Source organism: Salarias fasciatus, chromosome 16, assembly GCF_902148845.1.
Source record: "Salarias fasciatus chromosome 16, fSalaFa1.1, whole genome shotgun sequence".
NCBI classification, from domain to species: Eukaryota; Metazoa; Chordata; class Actinopteri; order Blenniiformes; family Blenniidae; genus Salarias; species Salarias fasciatus.
Genome location: NC_043760.1, coordinates 4,574,910 through 4,601,577, shown reverse-complemented (window position 1 = coordinate 4,601,577; position 26,668 = coordinate 4,574,910). Strand labels below are relative to the sequence as shown.

The following is a 26,668-nucleotide window of genomic DNA, read 5'->3' as shown; positions in this document are numbered from 1 at the left end:
TATAAGAGATTTTTGCTCATTTATATTTTTTTCATCTTTCCTTCAGTCCCAGCAAAGATCCATTTGCCCAAAGAACTCCAAGGAATGGGAGCTGTCCATGCTGCCCGTGGAGACCACATCACTATCAAAATCCCCATCTCCGGCAAGCCTGAGCCAACCATCACCTGGCAGAAAGGGCAGGAGATCCTTTCAAACTCTCCTCATCACCAAGTCATCACTACAAGATCTTTCACCTCCCTGGTCTTCCAAAAGGGAGTACAGAGGAAAGACACTGGCTACTACATTATCACCGCCAAGAACAGATTTGGAACAGACAAGCAGACAATCGAGGTTAACGTTGCTGATATTCCTGAAGCTCCGAAGGAGCTCAAAGTCAGCGACATTGCACGTGACTCCATCACTTTGACCTGGGAACCGCCAGCTAATGATGGTGGAAGTGACATCATTAGCTACATCATCGAAAAATGTCCCACAACGGCCGACCGGTGGATTCGTGCTGGCCAGACAGCTGACTGCAGCATCACCATCATCAACATATTTGGAAAGACCAAGTACCAGTTCCGTGTCATTGCTGAGAACGAGTTTGGCCTGAGTCCTCCTTCCAACCCAACTGAACCCATCACTACAAAGGAGGACAAGTCTGTGATCAGGAACTATGATGAGGAGGTGGATGAAACCAGGGAAATCACCAAGGAAGAGGCTTTGTTCTACAAGGTGAAGGAGTTGTCTTCTAAGTACACCATCTCTGAAGAGCTTGCACGCTGCCAGTTTGGTGTGGTCCACCGTTGTGTCGAGATTGCCACAAAGAAGACCTTTATGGCCAAGTTCATTAAAGTCAAAGGAACTGACCGTGAGTTAGTACTCAGAGAAATAGAAGCCCTTAATGTTGCACGGCACAAGAACATCATCTATCTCCATGAATACTTTGAAAGCATGGAAGAGATCATCCTCATCTTTGAATTTATTTCTGGAGGGGACATCTTTGAGCGCCTTGGCACCAGCAACTTTGAGCTTTCAGAACAAGAAATTGTCCGCTACCTGAGACAAGTCTGCTCTGCTCTCAAGTTCCTGCACAGCCATAATTTCGGGCACTTTGACATTCGGCCAGACAATATTGTCTACACCACAAGGAGAAGCACCAACATTAAGATTATTGAGATGGGTCAGTCTAGGCTGCTTGTGCCTGGAGAAAACATCAGAATGCCATTCTCAGCTCCAGAGTACTGTGCTCCAGAGGTCCACCGCCATGACTTGGTTACAACAGCTACCGATATGTGGTCTGTTGGTGTCATGACCTACGTTTTGCTCAGTGGCCTTAATCCATTTGCAGCAGAGTCCACAACGAAGATGATAGAAAACATCTCCAACTGTGAGTATGTCTTTGACAGTGAGGCATTCAAGGACATCAGCCTGGAGGCTATGGACTTTGTAGACAGACTCCTGGTGAAGGATCAGAAGCTCCGTATGACAGCCCATGAGGCTCTGGAACACCCATGGCTCAAGATGAAAATTGAGCATGTCAGCAACAAGGCCATTAGGACACTGAGGCACAGACGATACTATCAGTATCTCGTGAAGAGGGTTGACACCATCGTGTCAGCAGCTCGTGTTGCGTATGGTGGTGGCTTCAAGAACCAGAGGGGATTGGCTGTTGGTAAAGTGAAGATTGGTTCCGAGTACCGTGGCCTTCGAGCCGGCCCAGTCATGCATGCCTCAGCTGAGGAAGGTGGGCATGTCAGATTTACTTGCAGCATTGCAAGCTATGACAAGAGCACACAAGTGACATGGTACTTTGGTAACCGTCAGCTCCACCCAAGCCCCAAGTATGAAATCACCTACAACAATGGCTTTGCCAGTATTTATGTGAAGGACATTGAAGAGAGTGATGACGGTGTGTACAGATGCAAAGTGGTAAGCGATGATGGTGAAGACAGTGCTTATGGAGAGCTCTTTGTTGAGACTGTGAGGAGCTTTAGAGAGTACTACATCAGCCGCACCATCAAGAAACTGAGAAGGAGGGTTGACAAGACCAAAATCCTACAGCGACCACCAGAGTTCACTTTGCCTCTTTACAACCGCACTGCCTACATTGGTGAAGATGTTCGCTTCGGCGTCACCATCACTGTGCACCCAGAGCCGTATGTCACTTGGCTCAAGAATGGGGAGAGAATAAAGCCGGGTGATGATGACAGGAAGTACACCTTCACCAGTGATAAGGGTCTGTACCAGCTCATGATACACAACCTGGACATGAAAGACGATGCAGAATACACCGTCATGGCCCACAACAAGTTTGGAGAAGACAGCTGTGCAGCCCGCCTCACAGTGACACCCCATCCTGTGTCAGAGGAAACCATGAGGCCCATGTTCAAGCGTCTGTTGGCCAACGTTGACTGTACTGAAGGAGAAAGTGTCCGCTTTGAACTCCGAGTCTCAGGTATTCCAACTCCAACTCTCAAGTGGGAGAAGGATGGTCAGTCACTACAGTTTGGACCGAAGGTCATTGTTGTCGAACAAGAGATTGATTATCACGTCCTGCATATTAGGGAGACTCTGCTAGAGGACTCTGGTGTGTACAAAGTCACTGCAACCAACTCAGCTGGCTCTGTTAGCTGCCAGGCTACCCTAAAAGTGGACCGCCTCACATACGCCAGGAGAGAGTACAAGAGTGAGGAAGAGAAATACAGACATGTGCAGAAACAAATAGAAAAGACCAACAAGATGGCTCAGAGAATTGTTGCCACTGAGGAGATGGTACCTCTGAACCCTACTGCGCAGGAGGCCCTCAAGTTTGCTGCAGAGATGTATAAACCTGCAGTGAGCACGAAAAATGTTGAGGGTGAGTTTGACATCACGGTAGAGAAGTCTGACACCAAGAAGTTGGAAGAAGAACGGAGGGTGTTCATGCCCTACGAGATTCCAGAGCCCCTGGTTCATGATCCCAGAAATTTGGATGAAGACAAAACAATCAAACAGTTTGTGCCACTGTCTGACATGAAGTGGTACCGAAAGCTGAGAGATCAGTATGAGGTTCCAGAGAAGATGGAAAGGATTGTGCAGAAAAGGCAGAGGCGTATCCGTCTGTCAAGGTGGGAACAATTCTACGTGATGCCCCTTCCAAGAATCACTGACCAGTATCGACCACGATGGCGCATCCCAAAACTCACTCTGGATGATCTGGAGACAGTCAGACCTGGACGTCGTTCACCCTCTGCTGAATCAGAAGCCTCTTTCAGATCCAGGAGGAGATCACTGGGAGATCTGAGCGAAGATGAGCTGATGATACCTGTGGATGAATATATGTCCATGAGAAAAGCAGAAGAAGAAAAACTGATGCTTGAGGATGAACTTGAACTTGGTTTTTCTGCCTCCCCTGTGGGCAGCCCAGTCCACATGGAGCGTCATGCCATGGAATATGAAGAGAGGAGGCAGGAGGTCAGGCATGAGGCTGTTGAAGTTGCTGAGACAAAGAAGAAACGCACAATTTCTCAGTATATGAGAAGAAGAAGGTCACTATCGCCAACATACATCGAGCTGATGCGTCCAGTCTCAGAGTTGATCAGAACATCTCGATCAAGGCCTCGGGTGGAAGCTGAGGGAGAAATTCCAGAAAGGAGATCCCCCACTCCAGAGAGGACCCGTCCTCGCTCTCCCAGCCCCATCAAGTCAGTGGAGAGGTCTTCACGCTCATCCTCTAGGTTTGAGAGATCTGCACGCTTTGACATCATGTCCCGGTATGAAGCCAAAAAGGCTGCATTGAAGTCTGAGAGAAAGTACCAGGTGGTTACTCAAACACCTTTCAGCTTGGATCATGTTCCTCGTGTGACTGTCAGGATGCGCTCTCATCGCATTCCAATTGGCCAAGACACCAAATTCACCCTGAACATTCAAGCCAAGCCAGAAGCTGAAATTTCCTGGTTCCACAACGGAAACCCGATCTCTGAAAGTGGTGAAAAATATATATTCTCTGACATGACTGGTGTTTTGTCCTTAACTATCCTGGACTGTCAGGAGGAGGACAGTGGCACTTACCGCTGTGTGTGCTCCAACATTAAGGGAGAGGCATCAGACTATGCCACCCTGGAAGTCTCAGGTGCTGGATACACCACCTTCTCCTCTCGTCGCAGGGATGAGGATGCCCACAGGGGACACGTCCCAGAGGTCAGTCGCATTGACCATTATCACACCAGTCACTTCAAAACTGGATACACCGCTGAGACCCACTTTGAGGTTGAAGAGAGTAAGTCTAAGTTAACATTGACCCACGAAGCCGTAACACGTGACAGATATGCTGCCTCCTCTGCTGAGAGATATTCCTCAGCTGAAAGGTACTCCTCTGCTGAGCGCTATGACTCATCTATCAAGTATGGCTCCACCGAATACCTGTCATCTGCTTCATCCTTTTCATCGGATAAGTTTGCTTTGAGTGGAAGACATGTTTCCACTGAAACCAAGCTCAAATCCTCTTCTGCCACTGTGTCTGAAGAAGTTTCTGTGCTCAAAGCAAAGCCTTCTCTTCCTGCCAGGATCCTTACTAAGCCCCAGTCTGTGACTGTGGCAGAGGGAGAATCAGCCAGGTTCTCTTGCGATATTGATGGTGAACCTGTGCCCACTGTCACATGGATGCAAGAGAGCCGAGCCATAGTCTCTTCCCTTCGAATCAAGGTGGTTACAACTCAGTACAAATCTAGCCTGGAAATTTCCTCTGTGACAGCCTCAGATGAGGGCAGCTACACAGTTGTGGTGGAGAATGCAGCAGGCAGGCAAGAAGCTCACTTCACTTTGACTATTCGCAAAGAAGTCCTCAAAGAAGAGGTGAAGGCAGTCAAATCCCCTGACCCATCCCCTGCTCCCAGCGTGAAGTCACCAGAACCCAGCATCACTTCCCCTGAGCCTTCAATTAAATCTCCAACCCCAAGTGTCAAGTCCCCAGAACCTAGTGTCACCTCTCCAACTCCAAGTGTGAAATCTCCAACCCCAAGTGTCAAGTCCCCAGAACCTAGTGTCACCTCTCCAACTCCAAGTGTGAAATCTCCAACCCCAAGTGTGAAGTCTCCAACCCCAAGTGCCAAGTCCCCAGAACCTAGTGTTACCTCTCCAACCCCAAGTGTGAAATCTCCAACCCCAAGTGTGAAATCTCCAGTACCTGGAACAAAGTCTCCTGAACCTGAGGGGGTTAAATCTCCAAAGAGAGTGAAATCTCCAGTGCCAGCTGCATTCTCTCCAGCACCCAGTGTAAAATCACCCACTCCAGGTGTGAAATCTCCTGAACCAGAGGGACTGAAATCACCACGCAGCGTGAAATCTCCTGAGCCCAGGGTTAAGTCTCCAGTGCCAACAAAGTCTCCAGAGAGAGTGAAGTCACCTGAGCCTGAAGAGTTAAAGTCACCTCGGGGTGTAAAATCTCCAGAACCTTCTGGGATCAAATCACCACCTGGTGTCAAGTCTCCTGAACCTTCTGGGATCAAATCACCACCTGGTGTCAAGTCTCCTGAACCTTCTGGGATCAAATCACCACCTGGTGTCAAGTCTCCTGAACCTTCTGGGATCAAATCACCACCTGGTGTCAAGTCTCCTGAACCTTCTGGGATCAAATCACCACCTGGTGTGAAGTCTCCAGAACCTTCTGGGATCAAATCACCACCTGGTGTCAAGTCTCCAGAACCTGCCGGGATCAAATCACCACCCGGTGTGAAGTCACCTGAACCTGCCGGGATCAAATCACCACCCGGTGTCAAGTCTCCTGAGCCTGCTGGGATCAAAACACCAAAGGGTATCAAGTCCCCTGAACCATTGGGCATCAAATCACCGAGGGCCCTGAAGTCCCCAGAGCCTGAGGGACTGAAGTCCCCTCCCAGAGTGAAATCTCCTCCTCCCATAATGTCCCCAAAGAGGGTTGCCTCTCCACCAACTGTTAAATCCCCTGTCCCGAAACCTCCGAAGGTCATGAGTCAGTTGACAGCTGAGGCCTATGAGGGTTCTGTGAGGATGTGTTGTGTCTGTGAGAGCAGCGTTCGGGCGGTGGTGTGGTACGTCAACGGGAGGAGGCTTTCACAGAGTAGTCGTTTTGAGATGACCTACTCTGAGGGCACTTGCAGCCTTCTGATCCATGACCTGACGGACAGTGATCAGGGAGAGTACACCTGTGAGATGACCTCAGAGGGAGGAGTCTCCAAATCCTCCTTCTCATTCACTGGACAGGTGTTTCAGTCCATACGTAAGAAGATAACAGCCTACTGTGAGCAGCAAGTGGCTCTTAAAGGTAGGAATCTTTCCGCAATATCCAAAATGTTTCTGGGTAGTGGATACTCCAGCCTCGTAAACCAGCCTTGCCCACTCCACATTTGGATTGTGGAGCTAGGGTCGCTCTGGGGACAAGGCAATACAAACTTTGTGCATCAGGTGTCGGTTACTCCTTTCACTGATAGCGCACGTCAGCCAATCAGCTCTTCAAAACAAATGCGTCATCAAAATGCGTTAGCTTCTCGAAACACATAATCACAAAAATGTCCTTTCCTGTAAGAAACTCGCCAAGCGCAGACTCTTGTTCTTGCTTGATTGTTGTAATACTTGGTATTTTGGCTATGACTTTACTTATTGCAGCTTTCAGACTATCGTTAATGTTCATTTCCGTAATTTCTGCTATGTCTGTTTTGGAAGAAGCTACACACAGTGATGGCGTCACTTCCAGTTTTGCCACCAGGATACGCCAAAAAAATTTGAAAACAAAAAGCGGCAATGCTGATTGGCTCAGCCTTGACACTGCTCTGTCACATTCTCTTTCTCTTGCCTTGTCCCCAGACCGACCTCGGCTCCAAAATCCAAATGTGGATGTGGAGTGGGCGAGTCTGGTTTACGAGGCTAGTGGATACACCACTTGATAGATCTGACCGATTGGCAACATTTCCCAGGTTCATCATAGTATCCATGTAATGATTGAATGCGTTTGCCTTCAACAGGATCAATGATGATGAGTCATAAAGAGTCGTCATCCTCCATCAGCACCGCCTCTGTGATGAAGAAAGAAGTCCACATGGTGGAGGAGTCCTCCTCCTTCTCTTCCTCTGCCCAGCAGGCGATGCTTTCCTCCATGATGGAGTCCAGCTCCTTCAGCAGCATGGCAGCTGAGATGAAGTTTGAGACCATGTCCATGTCCAGCATGTCTTCTGTAACCTCTGAATCGTATGCCATGAGCTCCAGCAGTCTCATGGAGATGGGTTCATCCATGAGAGCAATCGGTGAGAGCCTTGTGCTAACCTGTCATCCTATTTGTTTTCTTGCAATGCCAGCTCTGTTTAGCTACATTTATTATTCTCAAAAAATAAAAACCGGCTGATGGGTACCAACAGGCCAGGCGAGCTGCAGCCCAAATGATTGTGGATGCAAAACCTCAGGTCTGGAAGGAGTTTTGGGAGGTCATGGAGAAGGACTATTGGTTGGCCTCAAAGAAATTCTGGCAAATTGTCCAGTGCCTCAGGAGGGGAAAGCAGGTCTCCATCAAAACTGTTTACAGTCAAGGTGGGGAACTGCTGACCTCCACTGGGGATGTCATCAGGCAGTGGAAGGGAAAACTTTGAGCATCTCCTCAATTCCACAACCACATTTTCCGTGGATATAGCAGAGGCTGTGGTCTCAGACGTGGATTCATCCATCACCCAAGCAGAAGTCACTCAGGTGGTTGGGAATCTCCTTGGTGGCAAGGCACCAAGGGGTTGATGAGATTCACCCTGAGTACCTTAAGTTTCTGGACCTGACAAGACTGAAGGGAACTTTCAGCCTGATGCAGCCTACACAACGATGCTTAGATGACATAGATTATCAGTGAAACATCAACATGCTGAGTTAAATGGTGCTTAAGAAGAAGCTTAACGATGACAAATTGGGAAAAAAAAGCTGCATTCTGTAATCTTAAAGTTGGATAAGGAAGTGCAGAAGATTGATCAATGGATGTTTGTTTGTTTTCCAGGTTCTGGTCCGAGAATCGAGGCTCTGCCAGAGGATATCAGCATTGAGCCAGGTAAAGTCCTGACGGTGACGTGTGCCTTCTCCGGGGATGCCAAACACATCGAATGGTCCCGTGGTGGCCGAATCATCGAGGTGACGGCCGGCGGACGCTTCCACATCGATACCACGGAGGACCTGACCACCCTCATCATCACTGGGGTGAAGGAAGAAGACGCTGGCACCTACACCCTCAAACTGTCCAACGAGCTCGGATCCGACACGGCAACGGTTCACATCAGTATTCGATCAGCTTAAAAACGCTAAAGCCCCACTTTCCAAACTTCCCCTTTTCCCTTCTTCCATGCCTTTTTATTTATTAATTGATCAACGATAATCTACGTGATAAAGATCTGGATTCCTCTTTCTGTAAATATGAACTATTTTTGTACCAATCTTGACATTAATTTATGCCAAACTAGACTAAAGTCTAACGTTGTTATGAAATGTGCCATATTGGACGATTCTGACTTCGGATGTTTCATCCATTTTTCTGTGACATGTACATAATGTATATAGCCGAATTTAACGGTTATGGGAAATGTATGTATTGTTATTTATGACAATAATATGAAGTGAAAGAAACTAAAAGTAGTTTAACAGGAGAAAGTTTCCTCAGGAACGAATACCCTGCTAAACCCAGAAACTAAACTCTGTGCCTCAACAGTACGTTGAAGTCTTAAGATTGCCTCGGCAGGTAGAGAGGCTCCCTGCCGACGTTTCCTCAATCAGAGATCGACCCGCCGACGCAGCGCCGAGCCCGAGGCGGAGCGCTGCGTCGGGTTTGTAAGAGGAGCGCGAGCTCCCGAGTGCTGTTTGCATTTACCCTCATGTAAGCAGGATGACCGGAGCTCACGCTGCGACTGATGACGTCTTTACCGCCATTGAAACGAGAAGCTCACAGTGCGAGCGGCCTGCACTCCCTGAGCAGCTGTTGTTTTAGTTTTGTGCTCTGCGCCTGCTAAATGACCGCCGATGTGCGCTTCCCCCGTCATACCATCGAACCTGGCCATCACCCTCAGGGAGCCGACCGGCGCTGGTTTGCAGGAGCAGAGCTCCTCCTGGAGGGCTGCAGCGTGTGTGTGTGTAGCTTTAGACCCAGCAGTGGAGATGGGACGGCGCCGAGCGCCGGATCCCCGGTATCAGCTGCCGTCCCACCTGCACTGTGGGGGAGTGAACTTAGCATCATAGAGTGTTTTTGCAGCCTCCTTGAGTTTTTCTCCAATTATTGATTTAATAAAGCATGTTATCAGCACTTCACCTCGTTTCCACTCTCGTCTGTACCAACTGAACACACACACACACACATAGAGGTAAAGAAGCCTCAGTGGTTCTTGTGGGTTGAATCTCGGGGCCTTAAATGAGTGCTGCAGCTGTCTGGCTCTGCGCTCACAGAGAAATCAGTCCAGCTGGTGTTTATTCCCGCAATCACAAGTCAACTCCAGATGAGAGCAAAGTGACTGTCTTCCAGACATCTTCTTTTGCCTTTGTCTACAGGCGAACTACCCCTCAACCCGCCTGTTCTGATCATATTGTGAGGACAGTTTGACATGTTAATGACATCATTTGATTACGTGATCTCACACAGTGAACACGGTTTAATTGATGGATTTCTAATTTTATTAGATTCATGATCTCATGTTGTGATCATAATTAATATGTAAAAGAAATAATTACTCTGGTCATATCAGGTATACTTGTTAGCTTCCATCCTCTCTCCGCAAATTGATGACACTTCCAAAATCTGACACGCAGTTAGCCTGTCAGGTCATGACTCTTCTCAAGTCCTGGACCGTCAGCACTATTAGTCCTCAGCCTGCCTGATTTCTGTCACCCACAGGTTGTATGGTTTACCATTTATTACACCTCATGTATGTTTGATTACTCTGCAGAGGCAGGCACACGCCAATGGGGAGGACATGACCTTCAGTGGGTCCAGAACAACCTTCTCCTTTTTGTTTGTAACTACAAAGTTTAAAAAGACTGATTGACACAACCTCATGTCTGCAGACTGTGACTGACTGTAGATGTTAAAATATCATCTCTACATGGAATCTCACGTCAGCACATATTTTTCAAAAAGTGGCATCACCTGCAAAAAAACAAAAAAACAAACAAAAAAGAACAACGTAGTTTGACTGGAACAGCATTGAAACAGCCAGCTGGTTGACTTCTTTAGTGATGGTTACACGTTATGGAAAGATAGATTTCTTCTGCAGAGTTAGCTGAGGAAACCATTGTGATGGAAGACCACCAGATAATGAAGGTTAAAGGGGAATAGAGATCACAAAACCTTCCTGATGTGTGATCTGCAACAAAAAATATATAATGCGAAAAGGTTTCACATGGGAAGGTGAAATTATCAGGCAGAAAAGAAAGAGAGAAGTCTGAATGTCATGGTGCTGCCATGTTTAGAGCGGTGACTTTACTGGATTGAACTGGTTGTGGTTTTGAGAGAGAGAGAGAGATTGACAAATATCCAGTTCCATTGCTTAATCGAATTCACAGTTCTTCCCTGCAACAACAAGAAGGCTGCAATCCAAGATGGTGGATAGCAAACACTTCACTCACCTCAGTCCCCCTCCGTCCTTCTGCCATCTGACCGATGTGCATCCAAACTCCGACAAAGCACAGCGACTTTACCGATCCACATCTGTCCTTTCAGCTCTTCCAACTACACATTCTTACTCATATGATGCCGCTCAGTATTGGACTTCTTCCTCACTTGCTGGCGCTTCACCACAAAACTAAACAAGCTGGCTTGATTTTCAACTCCTACAAAAATATAATTGTTTATCCAATTCGCCTGAAAAATGCAACAATCTGCATCCACTGTTCTCTATTCACAGTGGCTGATCTATAGCTGGCGTGTTGCATTCACTGACCCTCATCCTGGCTCAGATGTTTGTCTCACTATCGATTTGATCACAGAAATGTGATTGCCAATAATTTTTCCTGCAAAGTTAGAATTATGTCATACATTTGTTCTGAGGGCTGTTTACTCTGCCTCCATCGTCATGTGGGTAGTGTAAACTCTGGTCCTGCTCCTGGTTCTGATCCTGGTCCTTGTGTCTGAAACCCTGCTCCTGCCTGACTCCCAGTTCATTCTCTCCATTGGCCTCATTTATCAAACTTGCATAGAACAGGTTCTAAATTCTGCCTTACGAATGAAATTTTAGAACGTGTGTACGTGCTAAAGAAATCGGTGTTCATGAAAAGTACAGACCCTTGATACAGGTACATGCACTTGACATGCATCTCACTTAAACACTGTCAAGTATACCCCTGCACTCAGGGCCAGCTCTAGGCATAGGCGAACGAGGCGGCCGCCTAGGGCGCCACGTCCCGAGGGGGGCGCCGCGGTCGTACAAGGGGCGCCACGACGCTCTGTGTTCTGTGTGCCCCGCTGTGCAGCGGTCCGACGCACCGCGCTCCTCGTCCTCGGCGCTGCCCGGCACTGATCGGTATTGTTCGGCACCGCTCCTCAGCATTAATGGAAATGTCTAGAGGAAGCTATAATAACCCCCAGAAAGTAGTTTCTACTTAGAAAATAGCCTTTACAGTCTTTATTATGTTTATTTTCGCATCAGTTCTCTGCATATTTTCTACACAATACAAATAGACCAAAGTATGAAATCTCAGGACTTCATGGAATTTAGTCGTTTAGGATGGAGCTACATTCAGGCTACTCTAATGTAAAGAAAACCACCTTTCTGATTAAGATCGATGACTTTTCTACCTGGCTGTGAGACGATTTAAGCCTCCTGCAACACCTTAACGCTACTTTATATAGTTCCTTTACTCAGAGTGAGCTTCTAGAGCTGGGGAGGCAGGCGGAGCAGATGTGCAAAGAGGCGACAGTTTACTCTGTTAAAGGTTTTTGATGAATCAATGCAACTTTTGAACATGTTTACAAGATGTTTTCATAGGAAATCCTGCTATTAACGCCATCAATACCAGAAATGATTAAACACGTTCATCTAACAAAATAGACTGTAGCAGCTCACGGTCTGCAGACTGTTGCAGAACTGTGAGTCAGTAATGCAGAACACGTCGTTGAAAAAGAAGGTTGAATCGAGTGAATTTTAATCCCAGAGAGTCAGAAACTGGCCGGACTAATAAAATCAAATGCAAAACAGCACCAGAGTGTTGAAAGTGAATGTGAAATGGTGAGATGAAGGATGGAAGGTGGAAATGAAATGTTCCCAAAAGTCTTCAAGTGCTGCAGATAAAGTCAAAATGATGGGTTGAGTCGCCATTTTAATGTTTACAGTGTCCTGTTCTGTCTGTGTGTGTGTGTGTGTGTGTGTGTGTGTGTGTGTGTGTGTGTGTGTGTGTGTGTGTGTGTGTGTGTGTGTGTGTGGTTTCATTACAAAAATGGCTAACAGCTCCAGCTAGTAGCCCAACATGAAAACTGCATCATTTTCAGTGTTTCTGTCGTTTCTCACAATATTGCAGCATAAATGTGAAACTTTTCTGAAACGAAAACGCTAAATTGATGCGTTTTCACTGGAAAGCTTTTGGTGTAAATTAGAAAAAGGACTATTAAAAATTAGCAGTGTTGCAGATAAGTGAAGACATGGAAATAATGTTCAGATAAAGTGTTCGAATAAATGCTGAATACTGAGTCAAACTCAAGTCTAACTTGAGTCAAAATTTGTAAAATAAAATTCACATGAAGCTGAAAATAAACTGGAAAAGATCTAATTAAAACTTGTCAGTTTCTGCAATTTAAGGTGAAATATTGAATTTGCAAACAAAAAGTTGGAATGTCTTTGAAATGGAAAAAAATTACTAACAGCATGAATTTAATTTATGTATCAGTTTTTATTCACAAAAGGCAGATTACATAGACACAATCACAGTGCAGCTGGACAGTAAAAAAACACAACCCCAAGAGGATTGTGCCAGGAGAAGCAGCATGAGCTAGAGACGACCACAGCGGAACCTAGCAACCGTTACCATGGCAATGGAAGTGCTCTCAGCTGACTTTGATGTCTTTAGCTTTCATGTCTACTGTTTACCCAGCGGTGTTGGACTCTGTTGTCACTCTTGTATCGAGTCACCGGAGAAGCAGCGAGCAGAGCGACAGAGAGCGAAGCAGCGAGCGACAGAGAGCAGAGAAGAGTTAGAATCCAAAAGAATCCAACAGTTCCATTTTGTTTGAGAAACACGCTTGAGATATGACAGAATATCAGCATCTGAAAGGTAGAGGAAAATTTACCAAGAACCCTCGCGGGTTTGAAGGAATTCCTCCGGAACTTTTAAGCATGCGCGCTCATATCGACGAGCTTCTCGCGACACTGAAAGACCGCGAAATGACGATTCTGCAGTTGAAGAATGAACTGAGGGAGAGCACGCAGAAATCTGTGGATGTTCCTGAAGTTCAGAGGAAACAGCAGGAGAGTCAACACAGCTCAGACAAGTCAGTGGAGGAAGACCACAGGTTGACTGCAGTGTTGCAGGAGCAGAAAGAAAAGACGGGCAGGGCAGAGGCAGCCAGCCTCAGCCAGCAGCACAGCAGAGACCTGCAAAGAGACGTGACCGAACTGAAGGGGAGGATTACAGACTCAGGCCATATTGTGTCCAGTTATATGACAGAAAATGGGAGACTGGCAGAAAAACAGGGTCGTCGGGGTGGAGGAAGATTTACCAAAAACAGCCGCTGGTATAAAGGAAACCCTCCTGAGTTTTCAGACATGCGCGCTCATATCGATGAGCTTATTGCGACACTGAAAGACCGCGAAATGACGATTCTGCAGTTGAAGAATGAACTGAGGGAGAGCACGCAGAAATCTGTGGATGTTCCTGAAGTTCAGACGGAACAGCAGGAGAGTCAACACAGCCCAGACAAGTCAGTGGAGGAAGACCACAGGTTGACTGTAGTGTTGCCGGAGCAGGAGAAGACGACCAGAGCAGAGGCAGCCAGCCTCAGCCAGCAGCACAGCAGAGACCTGCAAAGAGAAGAGACTGAACTGAAGGAGAAGATTAGGGACTCGGACCATATAGTGTCTAGTAATATGACAGAAAATGGGAGACCCTATGTAAAGGCAGAAAACCAGCGAGCTCGCGGTAGAGGAAGATTTTCAGAAAAACGTCGCTGGAATGAAGGAATTCCTCCTGAAATTTTAGACATGCGCGCTCATATCGATGAGCTCATCGCGACAGTGAAAGACCGCGAGATGATGATTCTGCAGATGAAAAATGAACAGAGGGAGAGGACACAGAAATCTGTGGAGGTTCCGGAAGTTCAGACCCAACAACCAGAGACACCAGACGAGTCAGTGAAGGAAGAACTCGACAGGATGGCTGCACTGTTGCAGGAGCAGAAGGAGAAGACGACCAGAGCTGAGGCAGACAGCCTCAGCCACCAGCAGCACATCACAGACCTGGAAAGAGAAGTGACCGAGCTGAAGGGGAAGATTAGAGACTCAGACCATACTATGTCTAGTTATGTGACAGAAAATGGGAGACTCTATCAAATGCTCCAGAACACGTCTGCACTGCTGGCAGACAGAGCACAGCTGGAGCTCCAAAAAGAGGAGGACTGGACAATGAGGCTCGGAGCTCTTGAAGAGAAGCTGGAGCAGGAGGTGAAGGAGAGAAAGAGGATGGAGGAAGAGAAGAAGGCCTCGTTGGCTGATCAAATGTCCCTCCAGAACGAGAGGGACTCCCTCCAGGCTGAGAAGATCAGATTAGAGGAGGCCAATAGAGTTTTATTAGAGACAGTCCAGGCCAAGAAAAAGAAAAAAAGAGGCTTCTGGAGGCATTTTGGCAAAAACAAACACAGCAGAGAGAAGAAGGCAGAGCATGTGGAGAAAAAGAATGTTGCCTCCGAAGAGACAAAGGATCTCTGTGGCAATAGGACTGTATTAGTCCATGTGAAAAATACTGCTGGAATTGATGATTTGAAAACAGGTGAGAGCACCATCGCAGCTTCGGAGACTGTAGAGCTCAAAGAGAAGAAAAAACGAAAAGTATCGGAGGCGCTGGTGAAAACGCAGGACGACCAGAGGGACCATGACAGCAGGCACAAGGGTTTCTGGCACAGATTGTTTCGTAGAAGGAAGACGTGTGACCTCGATCAATAAGAAGCTGCTGTGGGACCCGTCACTTCTATCGTCCAAAGCAGGAAGTTTGGGGGGGCTGGGGGTTGCGATACCCTGGCTGGAGAACCAGAAAGACAAGATAAAAAAAGAGAGAAAAAGAAAGACAAAGAAAAAATTATAGGAAGAAAGACAAAAAAAAGAGAGCAGCAGAAAAAAAATAAACATTTACATGAGGGGGCTAGATGGGTGGGAGGGGGTGGGGGTTGTAATACCCTGGCTCCGAGGGTATAAAGATGGAGCACAGGTGGGGGGGGGGGTCCATAGGTTGCACGATCACGCAGATCTTTAATCTCTCAGCACTCTTCATATTCTGCATGTGGTGAAGCAGAAAAAAAGAGAGAAAAAGAAAGACAAAGAAAAATTATAGGAAGAAAGACAAAAAAAGAGAGCAGCAGAAAAAAAAATAAACATTTAAACCCATTTTACACTGTCTGTGTTTCTGATTCAACAGATTCCCAAGCGATCCAACAGCTCCATTGAGAGAAGTTTAATCAAACACTGTGACGTCGCCTGGCGGAACAGCCGGGGCGCCAACCTGGAGACAGGCCTGGCCACGCGAGCACCTGGTGGCCCGGCCTAAAAACATGTAATGATAGTGTTGGTGTTGATTTTACGGGTTAAAAATGTACTTAATTCAAGATTTTACTGTTAAAAAAAAGTATAGTTTAAAAACAAGGTTAACCTCAAAATTTCTATTAGAAAAAAATATTTCTATGATAAAATACTGGAAGCTGTGATTGCCAGAAGTATGAAAAATGTGGCCATTTTAATGTTTTAGCGTAATATTTTACCATACCATATTTCACATGATCAGCTTGATTTCTTTAATACAAAAGTTAATGAACAACACTCGAATATTTATGGAATTAAGCCAAATATAATTTGTTGGTCACCTGATGGCATTATTATTATTTTATTTTAATGTTTTCAGGGTTGATCCAAAACGAAAGTCCATTGAGATCTGCGGTATAAAGCAGATGAGCAGTTTGGAGATACATTTATAATTACTTTTTATCATGTTTTATCACTGATTTGTATTGACTTCTGCCGTTTGCGGCAGAAGAATAAGTTGATTAATAAAATTAAACCCGGGACCCAGTGTGTGTGTGTGTGTGTGTGTGTGTGTGTGTGTGTGTGTGTGTGTGTGTGTGTGTGTGTGTGTGTGTGTGCGCACGCCCCCCCTTTTTTTTTCTCAGCACCCCCTGGTGAAAATAAGTTCCCTCGGCTATGCTCATGGATGTTCTCACTAAAGCCTTACCTCCAAAATAAAGCGAAAATTATCATTTTTTTCTAAACTTTCACTCATGGATGGTCTTACTATAGCCTTACCTCCAAAGTAAAGTGAAAATTTATATATTTTTTTCAATTTTCACTCAGCCTTCCCTCCAGAATAAAATGAAAATTTTTCGCACAAAAAAAAAAATTTTTTTTTTTTTTCAGTTTTCACTCATGGATGGTCTTACTATAGCCTCACCTCCAAAATGAAGTTACAGTTATCAAAAATTAATTTTTCAGTTCTCACTCATTGATGGTCTTACGATAGCCTACCTCCAAAATTAATGGAAAATTATCAAACAAATTTTTTTTTTTTTTCAAATTTCACTCTAGTATAGTTCTTACTATAGCCTTATCTCAAAAATAAAGCAATTTTTTTTTCTCAACTTTCACTTATGGATTTTTTACTATTAGCCTCACCTCTAAAATAAGGTGAACATTTTCAAAAATTTTCTTTACTATTGCCTTCAATCCAGAATAAAGTGGAAATTATCCTTTTATTTTTTTTTCAATTTTTACTCATGGATGGTCTTACCCCCTTACCCCCAAAATGAAGTGACAATTTTCAAACACTTTTTTTTTTTTCCAATTTTCACTCATGGACATGGCCGCGGGAAGTAGGGGTGCGGAGGGTGCTGCAGCGCCCCCTCGCGAATGTAGCAAAAACTTCCATTAATTGAAAACTACATCGCTTAATTTTATTTTATAAATAATAATTAATTTAGCTATGTTTTCATGGCAACCTAAATTCAGTCACGCCGCACGGTGCCTCATACTCAGGGCCGGCTCTAGGCATAGGCGAACTAGGCGGCCGCCTAGGGCGCCACGTCCCGAGGGGGGCGCCGCGGTCGTACAAGGGGCGCCACGACGCTCTGTGTTCCGTGTGCCCCGCTGTGCAGCGGTCCGACGCACCGCGCTCCTCGTCCTCGGCGCCCTTCGGCATCGCTCCTCAGCGCCCCCGCCCGCCCCCCCCCCCCCCCCCCGCTCAACAAACGTCGGGACCGCTCGAAAAACACGCTCCCAAAGGGCGCTCATCTCGGGCTCGCCTAGGGCGCCTCTGAAGCCCGGGCCGGCCCTGCCTGCACTTGTGTGCCACAGAATCATGTAAATAGACACAACCTTCAAACTTTTTAACCAAATAATTTTCACAACAGCATGAATTTACTTTGTTTAACTGAACATTTTACTTTTTAGCCTCTTTTTAACAATCTCTTTAAATGCACACCAATTAAACTTAATAAAATGATGTTGTGGAGCTAATTAAATCATAAAAACACTCTTTCACCAACAGAATTGAGACATGCTGCCCATACTAACAAATATAACAATATCTTTTAACAGTATCTGCATGCCACGCTGCCATCTTGACCACTTCTGACAGCCATGTGGTCCCAAAAACACAAAATTAAGTGCTCTAGTGATCATCCTAATCGGTTGCACCTCACCAAAACCCAACCAAAAACATTTACAAGTCTCCTGGACACTTTCACTTATTTTCAAGTAGGTTACATTCCTAAAACAGTAAAGCAGAAAGGATGATGCAGCTGTGAGATTGACCAGCGGAAGACAGATCCCACAGCCTCACAGCGCCTCCTACTGGTTGGAACGCTGCGACTGCATTTCCATTTCATAAAACATACTTTTTATCGGTCTTTTTATCAAAATATTACAAACACAAAAGGGAAAAACTCAAATAAACAAATATACATTGACAATAGTGGGCACACACTGGTGGGCATCACACACACTAGTAAGTAATCAGTGCTGATAAATCCCATTTGCTCTCCATTACAGTTCTCGTGAACTTTCGGGCTCTTTTGTCTTCAGAAACACCTCAAATTAACCACAGATGGAAACAACACACCTCTTGATGAATCGGTATTTTCTTTTACCTTTAATAACAATGAAAAAGAGGTGAAAAAGAGGAACTTTTCTCAAACTGAAAGACTGTCAGCAGGTTGAAGCAAACTAGAAAACACTGTTTGGTAAGTTGAATGTTGGGACAACCAACAAAGGGAGAAATGCTGCCTGGGATAAGGTAATTATCAGTTAATGTGGTTTGATGATAAAGTCAGTGTCAGAAATCCCGGAGTGGACAGGAGCTGGATGAGCTCTGGGGTGGCTTCAGTTCTTCTTGATTGTGGCTCCAACACAGTGCATAAATCATGGCATAAATCCATTACTATTTCATTAGCCCCCGCCCCCCCCCCCCCCCCCCCCACAAATCTGCCCTTTTTTATTCTAAGAGAGACATTAATTGAAAAAGAAAAAAAATGCCATAGCTGAGAGCTGAACTCCACTTCCTTGATGACAAGCATGAGTCCTGCCACTGGGTTACCAGTAACAGTACGAGTTTGGGATTCTTACATGCTTTTGTCAGTGCGTCACTGAACCCACAGAACCTACTTGAATCCACGGTCCACAAATTAAAAAAATCAGCCCATTTCCTTCCCGAGAAGTCTTCCATGGTCTCAGCAAACGGAACAGCTGCACTCTGAAAACTCATTCCCTGCAGAGCTCATTGTTCAGCAAAACGCCTGTGAGTAATTAAACATTTTCACCAGCTGTCAGTCTCTTTTACAGCCTTTCTCAGCACATACAAAACATGTGTTTCTGATTCGATGACACGACTATGCATTTTGATCAAAGCAACCAAAGGAGAGGACATATGCTGTGTTTGCACCGCCTGTGACTCTATTCATTCTTTCTATTTGTAGTTTCACTATTCTACAGCTAGATTTAGTTTTCACACCTGGTTGAAGTTCTGCTTGGATTTACATATGTTCAAAGCACAAATCCAAGTAAAGAAATCCCACACTTTATCCAGGAAAGCTCGTACTCACCCAGTAGGCACTCATTATGCACACATCTATGCGTCCTATGGTTGATAAATGGCAGCTTTAGAGCTAACAGTCACTGTAACAACAATCCAACTTGGTGATCTGTCTATGAATGTTCTTGTTCTCCCATTGTTAATGTTTACCGTGTATTGTTCTCTGCAGCATGTGTGTGTGGTTTCATTACAAAAACAAACAACATCAATTTGTAGCCCAGCATGAAAACTACATGATTTTTAGTGTTTCTGTGTAGCTGTGGAAATGGACATCTTTATCAGATGTTTTTGCAAACATCAGACTGTCTTCAAACAATGTGATCAAGACCTCCATGACGGTCTCCATCAAAGATCCTGAGGTGAGTCCAGGACCTTCTGCGGACGTTCTACCTCTGAGAGGAGACCTGCAGGTCGTAAACCTCTCAGAGGTTCAAGAGAACCTTCAGCCAAACATCCCTCTATCTGTGGATGGAAGCTCTGCCTGCCTGACCTGCAGGAAAAGACCTTCTTCCACTCAAACCTCTGTGAGCAGTGCTGTCGGGTTCTTGGTTCTGGTGCTGCTGGGAAAAGATTGCTGTGAAATGAATGATCTGAACAGGTTCCATCCACAGAGGTCCTGGGTCAGAGTGGACCCTGGGTTCCGGGGGCCACAGGGTGTTGTTGTGGTGTGAAGCGGTCCCTGTCCTGTGAGTGTGAGGACATGGTGTCCCAGCAGTGTCCGTCCTCGGGGAGCTTCACACAGCTCATTAATGTCTGACCCTGTCATTCTCCAGAGAACGTCCTCCAACAAACCGCTCAGCCCGTTGTTCCAAACACTTCACTCTCTGGGAGGAGTTACTGTGTTTACCGGACAAGACAAGCTCATTATGTTCCAAACATTAAAGCCTGAGAGATTAATTAATCTGCACAACAACGCAATACACAAATCACCAACAGGTCGGACACTGGCTCTCCATCATTCATCCTCCCGGTTCCCACAAGACCTTGTAATAATAATGATAATAACATCATTTACCCTTAGATCACCCAGGGATGGATGGATGGATGGATGGATGTGTGAGTGTCTGATAGAGGAAAATATGTATGTGTAATATTAATCATAATAGTTTGATGGTATCAAAAACTGCCATTAAAAGTAAAAAAAAAAGTATCAATAAATTACAATTAAAAACAAGAAACTGTCAATAAATCAAAATTAAAAGTGAAAAAGCAGACCCTCAGAGGCTCCATGGTCCTCAGATCGGATCTACTAGTGTATGCTGCCTGGTCCTCTGCCTGGTCTGGTCCTTGGATCTGATCTACTATAGATCCTGTCGGCCTTTTTGGCCCCGTGTTGAGGCCTATCTCTCCTTCTTGGACCATGTGAGTCTAAGTCGGGGCATGTCTCTCTATGGAGGATCCTGTCTCTCTTTGTTACCAGCTTTTCATCAGGTTTCATCCTGGGGGTCTGTCTTCCTGATGTCTTCCTGGTGTGTTTTTGATGTCTTTTGTATGCTTCGTCTTGGATTGTGACTCTGACACTCTCTAGTCCTCGGCCTCCCTCTTTCTTGGTGTCCCGTCTCAGGATTCTGGTCTTGAGCAGAAATCCTCGCTGCATGCTGAGAATCTGAGTTCTTCTGATGTGTGTGGTGATCCTGGTGGAGTGACAGTACTGTTGATCCTGGTGGACTTTGTCAGTAGATACTGGTGGAACGTGTTTGTAGGTCCTGGTGGAACGTGTCAGTATTGTAGATCCTGGTAGAGTCTATCAGAACTGTAAAGCCTGGTGGACCGTGTTAGTAGATCCTGGTATTGTGGGTCAGAGGCTCAATTGCTGCTTGTAAACAAGACTTTGCTAGACTTACACCTTGCCTGGTGAGTCTGTGGTCTCAACAAGACTCTGAGATCCAGAGGTCAAAGCAGTCCTCCCAGACTGGTCTTGCAGATCTGAGCTCCTCATCAGAGGAATGACTTCTACCCAACACCACAGATGTTTCCAATCCCCGTAATCTCCTCCAGGCTGGACTACTGCAATGCACTCCTCATCGGGATCTCTGGAAGAAGCCTACAACGGCTTCAGTCAATTCAGAGCTGTGCTGCCAGGATCCTGATGAGGGTGCCAAAAAGACACCATATCACCCCCATTCTCCATAACCTTCACTGGCTCCCGGTAAGGTTCAGGCTGGAATTCAAAATCTGCCCCCTGACCCATCAGTGTGTCTATGGTAGTGCACCAGTGTACCTAAAAGAACTTCTCTCCCCACATGACCCAACCAGACGCCTCCGCTCCGCCGACATCAATTTGCTGAAGGTCCCCAAAACCAAGCTGTGCTCTATGGGGGACAGGGCTTTTCAGGCTGCAGCACCCCGACTGTGGAATGCCCTGCCTGCCCACCTGAGGGCGCCACAGTCGGTGGACTCATTTAAATGTTGTTTGAAAACGTTTTTATTACCTCCGCCAGGAGGTTATGTAACCATGTCGGTTTGTTGTTTGGTTGGTTGGTTTGTTTGTTAGCAAGATCATGGAAAAAGTAATTGACGGATTGCAATGAAACTTTGTGGAAAGGTGGCTCTTGGGCTAACTTAGAATTGATTAAATTTTGGTAATGATCCGGATCACTGTCTGGATCCAGGAATTTTTTAAAGGATTCTTTATCATTGAGAGATAGGGAGTCTTTCACATGGTTGGGCAACAGGGGGGGACAAACGCCTGGTTCACACAGGACGCACTGCTTCTGACATGGAAGTGGAAGCACTGCACACCGACTGTCAGATCGGCGCCCCTGTTAACCTATCTGACGGTTACAGGAGGCGCGGGACAGCGCCGTGTGCGGAGCGGCTTGCGCTGTGGACCGCGGCAGCTCTGCTCCTCTCTATTTTCTCCGCGAGCCGCGCACCATGCACCGCCAGTTGTAAAGCTGGACAGAGCAGATCGCACCACACAGGAAGTCGGGAATGGAAAATACGAGAGAATCTGGTCAATTTTCAAATTAAAATGAAGTAAAATAACATAAATTATGTTGCTTTTCGGTTTTCCTTTTCAGATAAACACACACACACACACACACACACACACACACACACACACACACACACACACACACAGGGCGACAGACAGAGGCACCGCACGCTGCAGCGCTCTGCTCCGATCACACCCCCGATCACAATGTTGTGTGATTATATATGGTGTTCTTATGGTTGTTGGTGACTGATTTGAGCTGTGGCGGAGGTCTGCGCTCTCTGAGTGCCCATTTCTAGTTATTATTATTATTAATCAGTCACCAGCGACCCCCTTCTGCAAATGATCTGACTGATGGGGGTTCAGGTCTGGGTGGTCTCACTGATGAGGTTTTTCTGGAGGATGTAGCAGAGCATAGAGCTGTCTGGAAGCTTTTGCTCTTGGTCCTGACACCATGTGCACTCAGAGGAAAAGAAGGCGATGGATGGAACACATGAAAAGTGGATTAGCTGAGGAATAAAACTTCAACCTTCAGATTGAACAATAAAACCCCGAAGCTTGTCAGGCGGCAGATTTGTGGATGTGAACATTTAGTGCTGTATCACAGCATTTTGTGTTTGATTGTATCGTCTCATATTGTTGTGTGACACCATAGAAAACAATAAACAGAATATCTTTTAAAAAGATTACCTAGTTAAAGTGAAATATACGTGTATATATATATATATATATACACACATATATATAAAAGAAATAAAGTGGAAATTAGGCATGAATCCAGTGGGACAGTTCTGCTGAGGGGTGTGTGTGTGTGTGTGTGTGTGTGTGTGTGTGTGTGTGTGTGTGTGTGTGTGTGTGTGTGTGTCTCAGTGAAGAGAAGGGTGGAGCAGATGAGGATAAATTGCCTGTTATTGAGCAGCCGCAGCTTCTCCTCCTCCGGATGAAGAGGACGATGATGATGGAGATTCTGGAGGAAGCTGAACTTTGCTTCCCGCAGCTCGCCAACGCCTCGTGCAAGAAGCTGAAGCGTCCTCACTTCCAGCTCGTCCTCTCCTACATCGTCCTGTCGTCCATTGCTCTGCTCACCACGACACTCAACCTGCTGCTCATCGTGTCCATCGCTCACTTCAGGTACCACTGCAGAGCCAGCAGGGGTCAGAGAACCACCTCAGACCCCCTCACACCCCTCAGACGCCCTCAGAGCCCTCACACCAGAGGAGTTTCCCCTCTCTCCAATGTACAGAAACAACAACACAAACAACTGAATGTAATTGTTAATCCAGTGCTGTGTGTGAGTATGTGTGTGTGTGTGTGTGTGTGAGAGAGAGGTATAGAGAGAGAGAGAGAGAGAGAGATCAAGTCACGATACAAGGTGATTTCAAACACAGCAGTTTGAGTGAAACAAAAGATAAAAACATGAATGAAAGAAAAGAGACTCAAAGGCCTGAAGCTCCAGCATCTCCGTGTTTTATCTGTGTCTTTTCTGTGTGTGTTTTCTATGTTCTTCCTTTAGCTTACATTCGAAGTCTCAATCCCCCGTGTGAGAACCTTTTCTGTTGCAATGTTAATTCCTCACTGTGATGGATCCAGTCGTTGTGGCTCCAAAAATTCCTGTTTCTGCAGTTCTGCCATGTGTGACCATCATTATTATTATGAAGCTTATTATTTCACATGGAATCCTCAGTCAAGGAGTCTGGTGCAGCCGCTTCCTCGTGTGTGTGTGTGTGTGTGTGTGTGTGTGTGTGTGTGTGTGTGTGTGTGTGTGTGTGTGTCTTCCAGGCGTCTCCACACTCCCACCAACTTCCTCCTCCTCTCCCTGGCGGTGTCAGACTTCCTGGTTGGCGTCATCGTCTGCGTTCCCATCCTGCTGGTGGACGGCTGCTGGTACCTGGGCGACCACACGTGCGTCTTCTTCCAGTATTTAGGCTACGTGGTCACTGGGGCGTCCATCGGCACCATGGTGATCATCTCGGTGGACCGTTACGTGGCGGTGTGCGACCCGCTGCGGTACGCCAGCCGGATGACGCAGCAGAGAGTGCAGGTGTCTGTGTGTGTGTGCTGGACCGGCTCGCTGCTGTTCCAGAGCCTGAACCTGAAGGAGAACCTGAGCGAGCCGGGTCGGTACCACTCCTGCTCCGGGGAGTGCGTGGTGGTCACCGACTACGTCCTGGGCCTGCTGGACCTCCTGCTGTCCTTCGTCGGGCCCGTCCTCGTCATCGTGCTCCTGTACCTGCGGGTGTTCGCGGTGGCGGTGTCACAGGCCCGGGCCGCCCGCTCCCGCCTGGCGGCCGTCGGCGGCCGCGGCTCGCTGACGGTGTCGGTGAAGAAGTCGGAGCTGAAAGCAGCTCGGACTCTGGGCGTGGTGGTGCTGGTCTTTCTGGTTTGTGTGTGTCCGTACTTTTGCGTGTTGCTGACGGGTCAGAACCAGCTGCTCAACGCCTCGTCGGCCGTCTTCGTCATCTGTCTCTTCTACCTGAACTCCTGTCTGAACCCGCTCATCTACGCCTTCTGCTACCCATGGTTCAAGAAGTCTGTGCAGCTCATCATCACGCTGAAGATCCTGCAGCCCGGCTCCGCCAACGCTAACATCCTGTGACTGGAACCAAGCTGCCGACCCATACAGTATCGATTCTCATAGAAACCGAAGCGCTACTCTGGGCCCAACAGATGCTAACAGCTGCGATGGTTTCATGGTTTCATGTCTGCATTTGTTCTGGAACTCCTTGTGGCTACATCCGTTTCTTTCTGTTTCAAGCCTTACTAAAATTCTAACATCGCTAAAAAGTTCAGTCCACCTTAAGTTTGATTTGTTTTCATCACATGTTGAGTTTGTCAAGCAGTGAATCTGTGAATGTCTATGGAATCTTTATTTCTAAAGCACATTTAAATGAGGCCTATGGCCAGCCCAAAGGACTTTACAGGACAGTAAAACTCGGAACAGTAATACATTAATAAGTAAAACAAAGTAGCCAAACAATGAAACAGAAAATTGCAACATGAAGCCAAATCAATCTGCTGTTATTCTGTCAAACAGTGACGTTCTTGGTCAACTTGGAGTTTTTCAGTCGGACACAAACATCTAAACTTTTGGAATAAATCGATTTAAGGCTAAAATAAAAGAAACTTTTCGGGATTTCTGTTTTTCCATATTTGACTGTCTTATTGTTGGAAAATTAAAGGTTTATTCTCATTTCTTGAAGATCTCCTCAGTTTGTTGACTTCGCACAATCATAAGCTTCATTTCCAACCTCAAGCAAAGTCAAACAGGTCCACAAGGTTTTGGTTCTGGGTCCAAGATGGAATGTTTGTTCTTCTGAGACGCTTTGAACAGACTGAGCTGCTCAAAGAGACAGAAAAGAAGAAGCACAGTGAAGCTGCAGCTACCTGCTTCAACTATGTGTTGGACTGGTTCTGGGTGGTTCTGGGTGGTTCTGGATTGTTGGTTGGACTAGTTCTGTACTGATTCTAGACTGGTTTTGAAATGGTGGTTGAACTGGTTCTGGACTGATTCTGGACTGCTGGCTGGACTGGTTCTGGATGGCTAGTTGAACTGGTTCTGGACTTTTTTCTGGACTGGATCTGTACTGAATCTTGACTGGTTTTGAACTGGTTTTAGGCTTGTGGTTGAACTGGATCTGGGCTGGTGATTGGACTGGTTCTGAACTGGTTCTGGATTGGTTCTGGACTGATGGTTGAACTGGTTCTGGACTGGTTCTGGATTGACGTCACCTCCTCCAGTGATGTTTTCTACTTCAGCTGTGACAAATGTGGACTGATGGTTATTGTCTTTGACACACTTCAACACTTTTAACTGGTAGATTAAAGCTCACTGAATTTTACGAGTAGTTTCATTACAAAAACAACCACCAGCACCAAATAGTGGACCAACACAAAGAGTACATGGTTTCTAGAACGTTGCCTTGGAAATGTGAAAAGAAAATGGAGAAAAAGTTTTTGTTTTGTCTTGTGACTTTAAGGTGAAAACAGGGCGTAAGATGAGCCAGATGTAGCCAGATGTTGATCGGTATTTTTCATACAGGTGAAACATTTTTGGGAGAAAATGTGACGCATTCAATTCATCATGAGGAGAAATGGATCATGAAGGACACACAGCCTGGGTCTGTTTGTGTGGTGGAAGCCACGGCAACAGCCACAGCTAGGCAACACACACACACACACACACACACACTCAGAATGTGGAGTCGAGTCTGTGAGGCAGCTCAGGTATGTCCACTCTTTTCTCTTTTAATTTCATAATAAAACCAGGAGACGATTACACACACACACACACACACACACACACAAGGTGAGGGATCAGACTTTCAATTTTTAGGTTGAAACATGCTCTCCACAGTTATTCACAGAAGATTAACTCCTCCTTCAGTGTGACCTTTGACCTCAACAGCTGTTTGAAGGCTGACAGCCGTTTTAATGTGACAAAAAAAAGCTCTATGTGTGTGTGTGTGTGTGTGTGTGTGTGTGTGTGTGTGTGAGTATTTCTGGTTAAAATGT

The 26,668-nt window shown here is 46.1% G+C and overlaps 2 protein-coding genes across 2 annotated transcripts in view; both read left to right on the top strand.

Moving 5' to 3' along the window:
* Positions 1 to 9,261, top strand: part of LOC115402767 (titin-like) — a 205,830-nt gene extending 196,569 nt beyond the window's left edge. The window contains 6 exon segments of the mRNA XM_030111303.1: positions 47 to 4,345; positions 4,487 to 4,815; positions 5,278 to 5,378; positions 5,859 to 6,262; positions 6,960 to 7,238; positions 7,967 to 9,261. Coding sequence (XP_029967163.1) covers positions 47 to 4,345; positions 4,487 to 4,815; positions 5,278 to 5,378; positions 5,859 to 6,262; positions 6,960 to 7,238; positions 7,967 to 8,259 — 5,705 coding nt within the window. The 3' untranslated portion in view covers positions 8,260 to 9,261.
* Positions 9,262 to 23,114: 13,853 nt separating this feature from the next.
* Positions 23,115 to 24,752, top strand: LOC115403641 (trace amine-associated receptor 13c-like). Its single transcript, XM_030112612.1, has 2 exons — positions 23,115 to 23,287; positions 23,936 to 24,752. The coding sequence occupies exons 1-2, from the start codon at positions 23,115 to 23,117 to the stop codon at positions 24,750 to 24,752; spliced, it is 990 nt and encodes a 329-aa protein (XP_029968472.1).
* The last annotated feature ends 1,916 nt before the right edge of the window (positions 24,753 to 26,668 follow it).

What these genes read in the sequence shown, in the direction of transcription:
- LOC115403641 (XM_030112612.1), top strand. Translation starts at nt 23,115, where the DNA reads ATGGAGATTCTGGAGGAAGCTGAACTTTGCTTCCCGCAGCTCGCCAAC. An exon ending in GTGTCCATCGCTCACTTCAG is followed by an intron (nt 23,288 to 23,935) that starts GTACCACTGCAG and finishes TGTGTCTTCCAG; the next exon opens with GCGTCTCCACACTCCCACCA.